General features: G+C 35.5%; 3 protein-coding genes across 4 annotated transcripts in view; 2 read left to right on the top strand and 1 right to left on the bottom strand.

The window, feature by feature from the left end:
* The window catches only part of pabpn1l (PABPN1 like, cytoplasmic), a 27,964-nt gene extending 26,863 nt beyond the window's left edge, over nt 1-1,101 (top strand). Inside the window, exon 6 of the mRNA XM_061974763.2 lies at nt 476-1,101. Coding sequence (XP_061830747.1) covers nt 476-805 — 330 coding nt within the window. The 3' untranslated portion in view covers nt 806-1,101. The remainder of the gene's footprint in view (nt 1-475) is intronic.
* trappc2l (trafficking protein particle complex subunit 2L) lies at nt 1,088-8,673 on the bottom strand. 2 transcript variants are annotated; one of them, XM_061974764.1, is made up of 5 exons: nt 8,573-8,673; nt 8,199-8,371; nt 4,702-4,789; nt 4,542-4,621; nt 1,088-1,193 (listed from the first exon to the last, which is right to left on the bottom strand). In XM_061974764.1, the coding sequence occupies exons 1-5, from the start codon at nt 8,651-8,653 to the stop codon at nt 1,148-1,150; spliced, it is 468 nt and encodes a 155-aa protein (XP_061830748.1). In that variant the 5' UTR covers nt 8,654-8,673; the 3' UTR covers nt 1,088-1,147. The 2 variants fall into 2 exon arrangements, with proteins under 2 accessions (XP_061830748.1, XP_061830749.1); XM_061974765.1 differs by lacking the exons at nt 1,088-1,193; nt 4,542-4,621 and adding an exon at nt 4,162-4,242.
* A 997-nt stretch (nt 8,674-9,670) lies between these two features.
* Nucleotides 9,671-16,516, top strand: part of galns (galactosamine (N-acetyl)-6-sulfatase) — a 75,913-nt gene continuing 69,067 nt past the window's right edge. The window contains exons 1-4 of the mRNA XM_061974760.2: nt 9,671-9,809; nt 9,974-10,097; nt 15,305-15,379; nt 15,524-15,626. Of these exons, the coding sequence (XP_061830744.1) occupies nt 9,702-9,809; nt 9,974-10,097; nt 15,305-15,379; nt 15,524-15,626 (410 nt within the window). The 5' untranslated portion in view covers nt 9,671-9,701. The remainder of the gene's footprint in view (nt 9,810-9,973; nt 10,098-15,304; nt 15,380-15,523; nt 15,627-16,516) is intronic.

Consider the following 16,516-nt stretch of genomic DNA (forward strand, 5'->3'; position numbering starts at 1 on the left):
ATCATGGACGCCCCTGCTTATTTCAGCAAGACCATGCCAAGCCACGTGTTACAACAGCGTGGCTTTGTAGTAAAAGAGTGTGGGTATGTAACACAGTGGTAAAAATGCCCCTGTGCCGACTTCTTTACAATGTGTTGCTGCCATTAAATTTTAAGTTAATGATTATTTGCAAAAAAAATGTTGTTTCTCAGTTTGAACATTAAATATCTTGTCTTTGCAGTCTATTCAATTGAATATAAATTGAAAAGGATTTGCAAATCATTGTATTCTGTTTTTATTTACCATTTACACAACATGCCAACTTCACTGGTTTTGGGTTTGCACTTTTTTTTTAATAATGTCCACAAAGTTTAGTGAGCTGGTTGTGTGACAATGTGAGCTGACATTGTGTTGGTTGTAGTTTATTTGGACGTACGGTAATCATATTTTCCCCCCTATAAGGTCGTGATTTTTAAAAAGCATTTTTACATTTCAGGTGATGCCCAAAAGGACCAACATGCCCGGCATCAGCACCACAGACCGGGGAGGGCACCGGGGCGGTCACTCGCGAGGCAGAGGCCGAGGCTTCCAACCCCCGAGGGGGCAGCCCGGCTCGCGGGGCAGGTTCCGCTACCAGTCCTCGAGACCCCAGCACCAAAACCCTCACCCTTACTACGGCGGTCCCCCTCAGGGCAAGAGACAGTGGGGCCACATGGACTACCACGAACAGACGTCCAAGCGCTACCCTTGCCTTCTACTCATCACCCCGCCTTCGGAGGAGCTGGGGGCGGGGACAAGCGGACAACACTACGCCCAGCAGCGCTAGTGAGCCCCTCCCCCTTGTGTACCAAGTGGGCGAATGGACTGGTTTTAAAGAGCAAACGTTTCCAGGCATTACTAGTTCCAGTTGTCTGCATCCGTCCTCCAGGTAGTTGCTTTTTAAGCTTGTGTTGTGTAAATGCATGACGGGGAGAGACCACGTTGTTGTAGTCCAGTAGCTGTGCTCTTTCATTTTAACAAATGTATTTGTTTCTGCTTGCTGTGTAGAGCTCCTCTCCCTGTTTAACTTGTACATCCTTTTTGCTTTATATGTGAACAAATAAAAACATTGATCTGACACTTCATTTATTTACACGTGCGTTGAAACAGGTCACATACATGGAAGACTTCATCCTCCTTGAGCCATCATGCCCGAGACCATTTCATCAAACGCCCTGAAGGAGGAAAAGTTTCATTACTAAAAGGAAGACAACAGACTACATAGTAGGGATCGACCGGTTATTGGCATTTCGACCCGTATCTGCCTCTTTTTCTATTTATTTTTTTAACCACAACATAACTACATTAGCAGATACAATATATGCACATATACTAATATTCAGTATTAAAACAAATAGTAAAAACTAGAGATGTCCGATAATGGCTTTTTTGCCGATATTGTCCAACTCTTAATTTCCGATATCAACCGGTCGTGGAATTAACACATTATGCCTAATATTGTTGTGATGCATTTAACAATGTAACAAGGTTTTCCAAAATCAACTCAAGTAATGGAAAAAAATGCCAACATGGCACTGCCATATTTATTATTGAAGTCACAAAGTGCATTATTTTTTTTAACATGCCTCAAAACAGCAGCTTGGAATTTGGGACATGCTCTCCCTCAGAGAGCATGAGGAGGTTGAGGCGGGGGATGTATATTGTAGCGTCCCGGAAGAGTTAGTGCTGCAAGGGCTTCTGGGTATTTGTTCTGTTGTGTTACGGTGCGGATGTTCTCCCGAAATGTGTTTCATTCTTGTTTGGTGTGGGTTCACAGTGTGGCGCATATTTGTAACAGTGTTAAAAAGTTGTTTATACGGTCACCCTCAGTGTGACCTGTATGGCTGTTGACCAAGTATGCCTTGCATTCATTTGTGTGTGTGTGTGAAAAGCCGTAGATATGTGATTGGGCTGGCACGCAAAGACAGTGCCTTTAAGGTTTATTGGCGCTCTGTACTTCTCCCTACATCCGTGTACACAGCGGCGTTTTAAAAAGTCATAAATTGTACTTTTTGAAATCGATACCGATATTACATTTTAAAGCATTTATCGGCCGATAATATCGGACATCCCTAATAAAAACCGCCAATCAAGCACCAGCCCGTTTGTCCTACATGAGAAAAGTTATCTTTTTTTTTTTTTTTTTTGCTGGAGCCCAATTTTTTATTTAAAAATACAAATTTCTCAATGTCAATTCTCTCCAAATATGTTTAGACATCAGCTAAGCCATGCCCACCCCCTTTCACTCCTCGCATCACCTACAATACGTCGTCCCCGCTTATCAAAACTTCTGATTTTTGGCCGGGAAATCCAGTTTTTGTCCTTCTTCCCTGGCGCCTGCACCGGTGTCGTTTTGCTTTCGCTACTGCAGCACTCGAAGCCTGGGGCTCGTTAAAAGGAGCGTCACGAGTTTCATGTTCCGTCATTCGATCAAATAACGCGCAGGTGTCAAACTCGAGGCCCGGGGGCCAGATCTGGCCCGCGAAAGCCTGGGAAAAGTGTGTGTTAATGAAATACTTCATTTTTTTTACTAAATGCAAATAATTATTTTGATTTTGACAGGAACAAATGTGTATCTTCTAAACGTTATCTAATCATGCCAAATATATATAGTGTATTACAAAAATAGGTTAGTAAAGATATAGGCAGAGGTGGGTAGTAACGCGCTACATTTACTCTGTTACATCTACTTGAGTAACCTTTGGGATGAATTGTACTTCTAAGAGTAGTTTTAATGCAACATACTTTTACTTTTACTTGAGTATATTTATAGAGAAGAAACGCTACTTTTACTCCGCTCCATTTATCTACATTCAGCTCGCTACTCGCTACTGATTTTTATCGATCTGTTAATGCACGCTTTGTTTTGGTTTGTCAGACAGACCTTCAAAGTAGGATCTATCACATGCCTGCGTTTCACCAATCAAATGCAGTCACTGGTGACGTTTGACTCCGTTTCACCAATCAAACAGAGCCAGGCGGTCACATGATTAACTGCACATAAAGTTTCAGTGGCAAACAACAACAAGCTTAAGCTTACATGAACTCAACATCAAATTTGAGGCAGCACATGGCGGTAAGTAACGTTAGTAGATATTTTGGCTGTCACCGTAGGCTGATGTTAGCTTCCCTGCTATGAATCACTGTCAAATGTACATCGTGTGGGGACATTTATTAACGCACTGCAGCCTCATAGACAGACAGACACACACACACACAGTCGCACACGCATGCATACAAACACCAATCAGAAGTGCACAGTGTGTTCCCAGGTGCAACCCACACCTATCAGAGTTTACGGTTTGCGTAAAGGCTAACTTGTTATTTTCCTTTGTAATCTCTGCCTACTGAGGCTATGGTGCTGTTAAGTTATTGTGGCTCAATTTGCCTTAATTTTTTTTATGTTAATGTATTATAATTTAATATATATTATTGTTTTAGTTGCTTAAGAGATATTCCTGGCTCTGAATTTGCTCATTGCTATTTTTATGTTTTTGTGCATTATTTGTTGCCGTCATCATTAAACCAACAGGTTACTCATCAGTTACTCAGTACTTGAGTAGTTTTTTCACAACATACGTTTTACTTTTACTCAAGTAAATATTTGTGTGACTACTCCTTACTTTTACTTGAGTAATAAATCTCTAAAGTACCAGTACTCTTACTTGAGTACAATTTCTGGCTACTCTACCCACCTCTGGATATAGGCAATCATGTAATATGAGGTGATTACTGGTATACATTTACATTAATGCTGTCAAACGATGTTTTTATTTATTTATTATTAATTACAGGTTATTGCCCGCATGCATCATTTCAATTCATAAAAAAAGTGGCCCTATGAAGGCAGCCATTACTGCAATGTGGCTCTCAATGAAGTGAAGTGAATTATATTTATATAGCGCTTTTCTCTAGTGACTCAAAGCGCTTTTACATAGTGAGACCCAATATCTGTGGCACTGGGAGCAGGTGGCTGAAGTGTCTTGCCCCAGGCCACAACGGCAGTGACTAGGATGGCGGAAGCAGGGATCGAACTTGGAACCCTCAAGTTGCTGGCACGGCCGCTCTACCAACCGAGCTATGCCGCCCCAAAAACCCGTTTGACACCCCTAAAATAAGGCGACTGATGGATGGACATGAGGACGAGAGAAAAGATATCTAGACTCTGTGTAAAAAAAAATCTTGACAAATATCGGCGAAGGAGTTGTGCAGTTTCCGGAACATCTGGAGAGAAGTACAGAAGGGCAGGCAGCAGCTCACACATTCTCATACTTTCTGTAGCATCCAGGTAGAAATGTCCGCCATCTTAAAACATTTTGGTGCTAAATTAACTACATTATGTAGCGACTGGTCAGACGATTCCTTTTGTATTTATTTTTTTCACTATTCATGTTTAAATGCAAATGAATATTGTTTCCAAATATCGGCCTCCGTGTCTACTAATAATCCGTATCGGCCCTGAAAAATCCACATCGGTCGATCTCTACTACTACATGGACACTATTTGCTACGCGTGAACTCACTTGGACTGAATAGGGTTGCCAGGTGTGTGGAATGGGTTGCACATTACATCGGTGAAGGAGTTGTGCAGTTTTCGGAACATCTGGAGAGAAAAGTTACAATAAGTGCCACTTGGCCAACAAACTGACTGCGGAAGGTGACTTTGTGCGCATTTACACTCACACTTCTTATTTCATTGTCCCGTAACGACGTGTTGGAAGAGTCCACCACAATGACAAATTTGACCCTGGAGTTTGTGACATATCCATATCTAGTCAACTGCTTAAGGATCAACTTGCAATGACATCCAGTACCAGAGCTGTGTGGGAAAATGCTCCGTTTACAAATATTGTTTAGATTTGCACTTTCAGTAAGATAAACAATTGCTATGTGGGATAACATCAACAACAAACAGGCAGAGAATCCAAATGGAGAAAGAGGACTTGTTTTTTTTCCCTAATTTTTGCGCTTTTTACCAGGAATAAGTAGGTTAATAATAAACACAGAGAAAATAAGCCAGATGTATTTTTTGGAAATGTTTTTTTTTGGAAAAATCTCGCTCTATGCCATCTATGCAAAATGACTGCTTGCTTACATTAAAAAAGGTTGTTTGGAAAAAAATGAAAATCTAAGAAAAAAAGAGCAAAAAATCGGAATGTAATGAGAAAAAGATGACATTTTTAAACTAAGAATATACTGAGTCACTCATAACACAATGTTGTTGTTTTTTAAATATACATATCTGTTTAAAAATAAATAAATAAAAATGGTCCCCACATACCTTTTGGTGACATTTTTTTTTTTAGACACAAATAAAATATTAAAAGCTCTCAAATTAAAAAAATAAAAATAAAAATGTTTTACTTAATTAATAAAAAAATAAATAATACTAATTGATGAATTACCCGGTAATTAATTTGGAAAAAACAATAACATACACTGGCAAACGTGTAACTGAACATTAATATTTTCGTACAGGCATAGTTTTTGACACACTAGCTTATGCAGTTACACAATTGTAATAATATTACCCGTACATTTGAGTAAAATATAAGAAAAAGGAGCAAAAAAATCGGAATGTAATGAGAAAAAGATGACATTTTTAAACTAAGAATATACTAATATACATATTTGTTTTTTAAAAATACAAAAAAATTCAAATTGTCCCCACATACTTGCTTTTGGTGGAAAATATTTAAAGCTCTCAAAATAAAAAAATTATAATAAACAAAGTTTAGTTTGTTAATTAAAATATTAAAATAATACTAATTTATGAATTACCCAGTAATTTGAAAAAAATAAAATAAAATAATATACACTGGTAAACGTGTAACTGAACATTAATATTTTCGTGCTGGCAGAGTTTTTGACACGCTAGCTTATGCAGTTACACAATTGTAATAATATTACCTGTACTTTTGAGTAAACTATAATGTAATGAGAAAAAGATGACATTTTTAAACTAAGAATATACTAATATACATAATATTTGTTTTTTAAAAATACAAAAAAATGAAAATTGTCCCCACATACTTGCTTTTGGTGGGAAAAAAAATTGACACACCTGATCTAAAAAATTAAAAGCTCTCAAAATAAAAATATAAAAATAAACAAAGTTTAGTTTGTTAATTAAAAAAATAAAATAATACTAATTTATGAATTACCCGGTAATTAATTTAAAAGATATATATGTATATATATATATATATATATATATATATATATATATATATATATATATATATATATATATATACATTGGTTAACGTGTAACTGAACATTAATATTTTTGTACAGGCAGAGTTTTTGACACACTAGCTTATGCAGTTACACAATTGTAATAATATTACCCGTACATTTGAGTAAAATATAAGAAAAAGGAGCAAAAAATCGCAATGTAATGAGAAAAAGATGAAATTTTTAAACTAAGAATATACTAATATACATAACATTTGTTTAAAAAAAAAAAAAAGTCCCCACATACTTGATTTTGGTGGAAATTATTTTTTAGATACCTGATCTAAAATATTAAAAGCTCTCAAAATAAAAAAATAAAAATAAACAAACTTTAGTTTGTTAATTAAAAAATTAAAATACTAATTTATGAATTACCCGGTAATTAATTTGGAGAAAAAAACAATAATACACCCTGGTAAACATTAATGTTTTCATACAGGCAGAGTTTTTGACACACTATCTTATGCAGTTACACAACTGTAATAATATTACCTGTACATTTGAGTAAAATATAAGAAAAAGGAGCAAAAAATCAGAATGTAATGAGAAAAAGATGACATTTTTAAACTAAGAATATACTAATATACATATTTGTTTTTTTTAAATACAAAAAAATTAAAATGGTCCCCACATACTTGCTTTTGGTGGGAAAAAAAAATTGACACACCTGATCTAAAAAATTAAAAGCTCTCAAAATAAAAATATAAAAATAAACAAAGTTTAGTTTGTTAATTAAAAAAATAAAGTAATACTAATTTATGAATTACCCGGTAATTAATTAAAAAAATAAAGAAATAATATACATTGGTAAACGTGTAACTGAACATTAATATTTTTGTACAGGCAGAGTTTTTGACACACTAGCTTATGCAGTTACACAATTGTAATAACATTACCCGTACATTTGAGTCAAATATAAGAAAAAGGAGCAAAAAATCGGAATGTAATGAGAAAAAGATGACATTTTTAAACTAAGAATATACTAATATACATAATATTTGTTTAAAAAAAAAAAAAAAAAAAAAAAATAGTCCCCACATACTTGATTTTGGTGGAAATTATTTTTTAGATACCTGATCTAAAATATTAAAAGCTCTCAAAATAAAAAAATAAAAATAAACAAAGTTTAGTTCGTTAATTAAAAAATTAAAATACTAATTTATGAATTACCCGGTAATTAATTTGGAGAAAAAAACAATAATACACACTGGTAAACATTAATGTTTTCGTACAGGCAGAGTTTTTGACACACTAGCTTATGCAGTTACACAATTGTAATAATATTACCTGTACATTTGAGTAAAATATAAGAAAAAGGAGCAAAAAATCTAAACGTAATGAGAAAAAGCTGAAAAGTTAGAACTAATAATGAAAATTAATATACTTAGTCACCTATAACAGAAAGCTGACACTAAGTTTTGCCATTAAATATATATAATATCTGTTTTAGACATGCACCTGTGGATAGGTTGATTGGCAAAACTAAATGGTCCCTAGTGTGTGAATGTGGGTGTGAATGTTGTCTGTCTTTCTGTGTTGGCCCTGCGATGAGGTGGCGACTTGTCCAGGGTGTACCCCGCCTTCCGCCCGATTGTAGCTGAGATAGGCTCCAGCGCCCCCCGCGACCCCGAAGGGATTAAGCGGTAGAAAATGGATGGATGTGAAAGCCTTTTTTTTTTTTACAAAATAAAAGCATATCAAAATGGCCCACGCTTACTTGTTTGGACATCCCTGCATGAAAACCAATTAATTAAGTGCCAATTAAAAAAAAAAGTACATTATATTTATAATAAATACATTTGTGACACATTTGCTATTGTCCAATTATGCAAATGCTTGTTTTTAGAGACCAGATCCAACAACTGCATGCACATTGTTAACATTGAACGTCACTAAAGTCTTAAATGCAAAAAATAAAAAATAAAAATTAAAAAAAAGGATACACTTTGTAATCTTCAGTGGGGTAGAGAAGACCCAAGTAGAGTTCTTTCTGGTCCCCAAGTGCCTTCCCCACAGCAGAGATCTTCGCCTCCACCACATCCAGGGAGGTGTGCACCGTGTAGTGGAATTTCAGCTCATTCTGCGTGGGAAGGCTGCGGATAAAGAGCGGGTAGTTCTAGAAAAAAAAACACCAAATCAGAAAACACAATAACAACCCAGTCACATTGCAACCACTTGTACAATGTTAATGCACCCGCATGCTAATGCCATTAGTAATCCGACACTACTCCAATGCATTTTAAACGTTAGGTGTGTAAGAACGCTCCTACATCCAATAATAACTGCTATTTTGCGGATAAAAAGGAGAAAGTAATACCTCTTTGGCTATTACTGCTATGCACACCGCCATTTTAGTTCTCTTCCTGTTGTGGGTGCTGTCACCGTGATCACGTGACATAGAGACGTTTACGTACCGTAGTAAAAAACGGAACATGGTACTCAGATTGAGACTAGAACAGAAGCGCAACGTCTTTAGAGCAGGAATATACAGTTTAAATACATGATTTATCAACGTATTATGTCAATTATACATATTATGACAAATATTCAAGACACGGTAAACGAAACAGTACCAGGAAGATGGAAAAAAACGATTTTCAAAAAACAATATGTTCCCAAAAATATTAAAGATTTTCCCATTATGACTACGTCACTAATAAGGTCAGTGTGTATTTTGGTCATTGAATTATCTTGACAAACAAAAACACGATTTGTTTGTATGGATTTTTATTTAGAAACACAGAAAATTAAATTGGAAAAACTAAGCGTTCTTCTTTTTCAGTGTCGAATATATAAGTAAAGATTTTATTCATTTTATTTTTCATATGACAAAAAAAAAATCGAAATCATTAGTCAGCAGAAATGAAAAAACGGACCAAAAACAGATGTGTTTTATATGTGTTTTATATTATAAAAGACAAGATTCAGCCCAGCCTCTTGCAAAAAACGGTGAATTCTGCGTTTATGTTTTTTATGGTATAAAACATATTGATTATCACAGGAGAAGACAGTCACAACGTCTTTAAACAGCAACTTCCGGTTCCGGTGTGGAAATCTGGGGAAAAAAAAACATTTTTTACATATTATTTTTTTCGTTTCTATTAAGTAGTGATTTAAATGTTACAATACAATCAGCCCGTTTTTATATAGTTATTGCTCCTTGCCAATAAAACACAGAACGCTTCGTTTTTTAATAAGACTTGTTTGTATTTCAAAATAAAATCCAAATTAAACCGATCTTTTTTTTTTTGTTCTTTAATCCCCATTTCATAAAAAATCTAATCAACCAAAAACATACTTTGCCTCAAATATGGATTTTTTTATTATCGTTTACTATTTTAAATCTACTTTGTAAAAAAAAAAAAGTTTTTAAAGTCGTTGTATGCGGAAATCCTGCGCAGAAGATGCGCGTGAAGAAAATCACTTCCTCAATTTGCTGCTTTGTGATGGCTGCTCAAACGTTCACTTTTTTGTGTGTAATAATATGTATATTATGGACAAAAAACCTCGCAGAAACTTCAGCCCCAAATATTATCATTATGCTTATGGACGACGTGAGTTTCCGTTATTATTTTGTTGAAACGTTATGTTGTGTTTTAATGGCAGAATGTTGATGACAGCTAACATTTATTATTATGTCTTTACTACCAGTTGCTGTTTTTGTACGTGTTCTGAAACTGAATCTATGAATGAATTTGTGTCTCCTCTTGGCTACCAGATGGGTTGGGGTGACCTGGGGGTGCTGGGTCAGCCCTCCAAGGAGACCCCTAACCTGGATGCCATGGCTGCACAGGGCATGCTGCTTCCAAACTTCTACACTGCCAACCCTCTCTGTTCACCATGTGAGTCATCAGTTGTGTTGTCATGTTGAAAAGATGCATGTTTTTGTGGATAAATGTTCCCTAAAATCTGAAGTACCAACACCCACTAAAGATGTGACGTTGGCGAACGAGGCGAGTCTTTTGAACGGCTCTTTCAAGGGGACGACAAGAATTGATTCGTAGTTCTGAGCCGACTAGTTTTTTATTTGAGTTTTGTTTATATTTTTTAGTGATGTATATTTTTGAGATCTCGCGCCCCCTACTGTATTTTTTGCCATCATTTTTGTGTTTTACTCCATTACACATGGTTTTCCTAAGAAGATTTTTTTAATGGCAAATGTAAAAATTTAAATGTTCAATTCTTTCACAGGTCCACGATACACTGGCAGTTATTTACTTTTATGTCCCAAAGCCCAACAGGACATATAGTCCTTCATTTTTCAAAAGGCATAAGAACATTTTGGACGTTGAATCAATGTTGGGTTCTGACGTTGATTTGACCATTGAAATTTGGTCATTCGTCAACCAATATTCTACAAAACAAATACAACGTTGAAACAACATGCTTTTTGAGGACGTTTATTCAATGTCAGGTTGTGACGTTGATTTGACCATTGAATTTTGGTTATTTTCCAATCAATGTTCTACAACACAAATACAACGTTGAAACAACATTCTTTTTGACGACGTTTAATCAATGTCGGGTTCTGACGTTGACTTGACCATTGAAATTTGGCCATTTTCCAACCAATATTCGACAAAACAAACAAAACGTTGAAACAACATGCTTTTTGATGACGTCTAAATCAATGTTGGGTTGTGACGTTTATTTGACCATTGAATTTTGGTCATTTCCCAACCAATATTTTACAACACAAATACAACGTTGAAACAACATGCTTTTTGACGACGTTTAATTAATGTCAGGTTGTGACGTTGATTTGACCATTGAATCTTTGTACTTTTTCAACCAATATTCTACAACACAAATACAAAGTTGAAACAACATGCTTTTTGACAACGTTTAATCAACGTCGGGTTGTGACATTGATTTGACCATTGAAATTTGGTAATTTTCCAACCAATATCCTACAAAACTAATACAACATTGAAACAACATGCTTTTTGACAACGTTTATTCAATATTAGGTTGCGACGTTGATTTGAGCGTTGAAATGTGGTCATTTTCCAACCAATATTCGACAAAACAAACATAACGTTGAAACAACATGCTTTTTGATGATGTTTAATCCATGTTTGACGTTTATTTGACCATTGAATTTTGGTCATTTCCCAACATTATTCTACAACACAAATACAACGCTGAAACAACAGGCTTTTTGACAACGTTTAATCAATTTTGGGTTAGGATGTTGATTTGACCATTGAATTTTGGTCATCTCCCAACCAATATTCTACAACAAAATACAATGTTGAAACAATATGCTTTTTGACAACGTTTATTCAATGTCAGGTTGTGACAGTGATTTTAACTTTGAATTTTGGTCATTTCCCGAACATTATTCTACAACACAAATACAATGTTGAAACAACATGCGTTTTGACGACGTTTAATCAACGTCACGTTGTGACCATTGAAATTTGGTAATTTCCTAACCAATATTCTACAACACAAATTCAACGTTGAAACAACATGCTTTTTGACAACGTTTAATCAATGTTGGGTTAGGATGTTGATTTGACCATTGAATTTTGGTCATTTCCCAACCAATATTCTACAACACAAATACAATGTTGAAACAACATGTTTTTTGACGACGTTGAATCAATGTCAGGATGTGACAGTGATTTTAACATTGAATTTTGGTCATTTTCCAACCAATATTTTACAACTCAAACATAACGTTGAAACAACATGCTTTTTGACGACGTTTAATCAATGTCGGGTTGTGACGTTGATTTTAACGTTGAATTTTGGTCATTTTTCAATCAATGTTCTACAACACAAATAGAACGTTGAAACAACATTCTTTTTGACGACGTTTAATCAATGTTGGGTTCTGACGTTGACTTGACCTTTGAAATTTGGTCATTTTCCAACCAATATTCGACAAAAAGAACATAATGTTGAAACAACATACTTTTTGATGACGTCTAAATCAATGTTGGGTTGTGACGTTGATTTGACCATTGAATTTTGGTCATTTCCCAACCAATGTTCTACAACACAAATACAACGTTGAAACAACATGCTATTTGACGACGTTAAATCGATGTCAGGTTGTGACTTTGATTTGACCATTGAAATTTTCTAATTTCCCAACCAACATTCTACAACACAAATACAATGTTGAAACAACATTCTTTTTGACGACGTTGACTTGACCATTGAAATTTGGTAATTTTCCAACCAATATTCGACAAAACAATCAAAACGTTGAAACAACATTCTTTTTGACGACGTTTAATCAATGTTGGGTTCTGACGTTGACTTGACCATTGAAATTTGGTCATTTTCCAACCAATATTCGACAAAACAAACAAAACGTTGAAACAACATGCTTTTTGATGTCTAAATCAACGTTTGGTTGTGACTTTGATTTGACCATTGAATTTTGGTCATTTCCCAACCATTATTCTACAACACAAATACAACGTTGAAACAACATGCTATTTGACGACGTTAAATCGATGTCAGGTTCTGATGTTGATTTTGACAGTATTTTGGTCATTTCCCAACCAATATTCTACAACACTACGGTAATACAACGTTGAAACAACATGCTTTTTGACTACGTTTATTCAATGTCAGGTTGTGACGTTGATTCAACCGTTGAAGTTTGGTCATTTCCCAAACCAATATTCCACCACACAAATACAACATTGAAACAACATGCTATTTGACGACGTTTAATCAACGTCGGGTTGTGACGTTGATTTGACCATTGAAATTTGGTAATTTTCCAACCAATATTATAAAACACAAATACAACGTTGAAACAACATGCTTATTGACGACGTTTGATCAATTTCGGGTTGTGACGTTGATTTGACCATTGAAATTTGGTCATTTTCCAACCAATATTCGACAAAACAAACATAACGTTGAAACAACATGCTTTTTGACAACGTTTAATCAACGTCAGATTGTGACGTTGATTTGACCAATGAAATTTGGTAATTTTCCAACCAATATTCTAAAACACAAATACAACGTTGAAACAACATGCTTTTTGAGGACGTTTAATCAATGTCGTGTTGTGACGTTGATTTTAACATTGAATGTTGGTCATTTTCCAATCAATGTTCGACAACACAAATACAACGTTGAAACAACATGCTTTTTGAAGACGTTTAATTAATGTTGGGTTCTGACTTTGATTTGACCATTGAATTTTGGTCATTTCCCAACCATTATTCTACAACACAAATACAACGTTGAAACAACATGCTATTTGACGACGTTAAATCGATGTCAGGTTCTGATGTTGATTTTGACGGTATTTTGGTCATTTCCCAACCAATATTCTACAACACTAATTCAACGTTGAAACAACATGCTTTTTGACGACGTTGAATCAATGTTGGGTTGTGACATTAATTTGACCATTGAATTTTAGTAATTTTCCAACCAACAAAATACAACAGAAATACAACATTGTAACAACATGCTATTTGACGACGTTTAATCAACATCGGGTTGTGACGTTGATTTGACCATTGAAATTTGGTCATTTTCCAACCAATATTCGACAAAACAATCAAAACGTTGAAACAACATTCTTTTTGACGACGTTTAATCAATGTTGGGTTCTGACGTTGGCTTGACCATTGAATTTTGGTCATTTCCCAACCAATATTCGACAAAACAAACAAAACGTTGAAACAACATGCTTTTTGATGACGTCTAAATCAATGTTGGGTTGTGACGTTGATTTGACCATTGAATTTTGGTCATTTCCCAACCAATATTCTACAACACAAATACAACGTTGAAACAATATGCTATTTGACGACGTTAAATCGATGTCAGGTTGTGATGTTGATTTTAAGATAGAATTTTGGTCATTTCCCAACCAATATTCTACAACACTAATACAACGTTGAAACAACGTGCTTTTTGACGACGTTGAATCAATGTTGGGGTGTGACATTAATTTGATCATTGAATTTTAGTCATTTTCCAACCAACAATCTACAACAGAAATACAACATTGAAACAACATAATCAACGTCGGGTTGTGACGTTGATTTGACCATTGAAATTTGGTCATTTTCCAACCAATATTTGACAAAACAAACATAACGTTGAAACAACATGCTTTTTGACGACGTTTAATCAACGTCGGATTGTGACGTTGATTTGACCAATGAAATTTGGTCATTTCCCAACTAATATTCTAAAACACAAATACAACGTTGAAACAACATGCTTTTTGACGACGTTTAATCAATGTCGTGTTGTGACGTTGATTTTAACATTGAATGTTGGTCATCTTCCAATCAATGTTCGACAACACAAATACAACGTTGAAACAACATGCTTTTTGACGACGTTTAATTAATGTCGGGTTGTGACGTTGATTTTAACATTGAATTTTGGTCATTTCCCAACCAATATTCTACCACACAAATACAACGTTGAAACAACATGCTATTTCACAACGTTTATTCAATGTCAGGTTCTGATGTTGAGTTGACCTTTGAAATTTGGTCATTTCCCAACCAACAACGTGGATACAACTTTGGGACATCAATTTACAAATACAACTATTTTGCAACGTTGTTTCCAAGTCAGTTTTAAAGGACATGTGCGTAGAATCAACGTTGTATCAACGTCTTGTGCCTGCTGGCTAAAGTTGATTTGCATGTAGGTTATTTGTAGACTGTGTAGTTTTCTTTGTGCCACAAAGTTTGTTAAGTGAGGGGAAAAAAATTTTCACTGTCAAAGCATGGGAATAATGTACCACATTATGGAATGTTTACAATGACAACACAACTCAGATGAAATTCTAATCATTATTTTCTACCAATAGAGTATAAATTGGAAAATATTTAAATGATTTAGATCAAAGTCTTATTTTTTACATGCTTATTATTATTTCCTTGATAAAAACGAGTAACTTCTGCAAGAAAAAAAATAAAAGATGTAAAATGTAAAAAGTCTTTTGAACGACTCCCTTCAGAGAGCCATAAATCCCGTCTCTAACACCCACTGACATGTCCAAATGTATGAAAAGTGAGTTATTTCGTATTGTTCCACACAGCGAGAGCTGCACTTCTCACTGGGAGGCTGCCTGTCCGGAATGGCTTCTACACCACTAATGGCCACGCCAGAAACGGTACGAAACTCCCCCCCCAAAAAATATCTCGACTGCTGCCAAATAAGCAGCTGCAGATCACGTCAAGTCCTCGCTCTCCTCTCCTCGTCTGCTACTTGAAAGCTCGCGCTAAACGTGCATCTGTTTTTTTTGGTTTTTTTACAGCATATACGCCGCAGGAGATTGTGGGAGGGATCTCCAGGGATGAGATTCTGTTACCTCAGATGCTGAAAAAGAAAGGATATGTCAGCAAGATAGTTGGAAAATGGTGAGTGGCTTTTGCTTTGTCTCAGGTGTTGTCCAAATGGGACTTTCAGGTGTCTTTTGGACCAGCCTGGTCCAAAAGCAACACTGCACCTAATTTTGAAGAAGACTCATGGTGAGGCAAGATACGTACTGTATAACAATAACTTTTTTTTTTCTTAACTTATTGAAAGAAAATGAATTGTTTTTATTTTATTTGTTTATTTTTTATTTGTTTATTTTGTATCACAATACGTCAATCCATCAATCAATGTTTACTTATATAGCCCTAAATCACAAGTGTCTCAAAGGGCTGCACAAGCCACAACGACATCCTCGGTTCAGATCCCACATCAGGGCAAGGAAAAACTCAACCCAGTGGGATGACAATGAGAAACCTTGGAGAGGACCGCAGATGTGGGCGACCCAAGTAAGTTACAGCAAGGCATACTTGCTCAACAGCCACACAGGTTACACTGACGGTGGCCATATAAAACAACTTTAACACTCTTACTAATAATGCGCCACACTGTGAACCAAAACCAAACAAGAATGACAAACACATTTCAGGAGAACATCTGCACCTTAACACAACATAAACACAACAGAACAAATACCCAAAATCCCATGCAGCCCTGACGCTTACAGGCTACATTATACACCCCTGCTACCACCAAAAAAATCAACTTTTCTTACCTTCTGGTACCTGCTGTTCTGTATTTGGGATCTGCATGAATCCTGAAAATTTGCGCGCATCCGCCTTTGTAGTCCGTGCCAACACCGTAGTCGATAAGCTTCTTCTTTTTCTCTATCTTCTTGTTATGGGACATTCATCCTCCACTGTTGCCATTTCTAATATAAAGTAGTGTAAAGTTCTTACTTATATCTGTCAGTAAACTCGCCATGAAAGCGCTA

Source organism: Nerophis lumbriciformis, linkage group LG15, assembly GCF_033978685.3.
Source record: "Nerophis lumbriciformis linkage group LG15, RoL_Nlum_v2.1, whole genome shotgun sequence".
Taxonomy (NCBI): Eukaryota; Metazoa; Chordata; class Actinopteri; order Syngnathiformes; family Syngnathidae; genus Nerophis; species Nerophis lumbriciformis.

What these genes read in the sequence shown, in the direction of transcription:
- trappc2l (XM_061974764.1), bottom strand. Translation starts at nt 8,653, where the DNA reads ATGTCACGTGATCACGGTGACAGCACCCACAACAGGAAGAGAACTAAA. An exon ending in CCCACTGAAGATTACAAAGT is followed by an intron (nt 4,790 to 8,198) that starts GTATCCTTTTTT and finishes GCAGTTGACTAG; the next exon opens with ATATGGATATGTCACAAACT. An exon ending in GGGACAATGAAATAAGAAGT is followed by an intron (nt 4,622 to 4,701) that starts GTGAGTGTAAAT and finishes TTTTCTCTCCAG; the next exon opens with ATGTTCCGAAAACTGCACAA.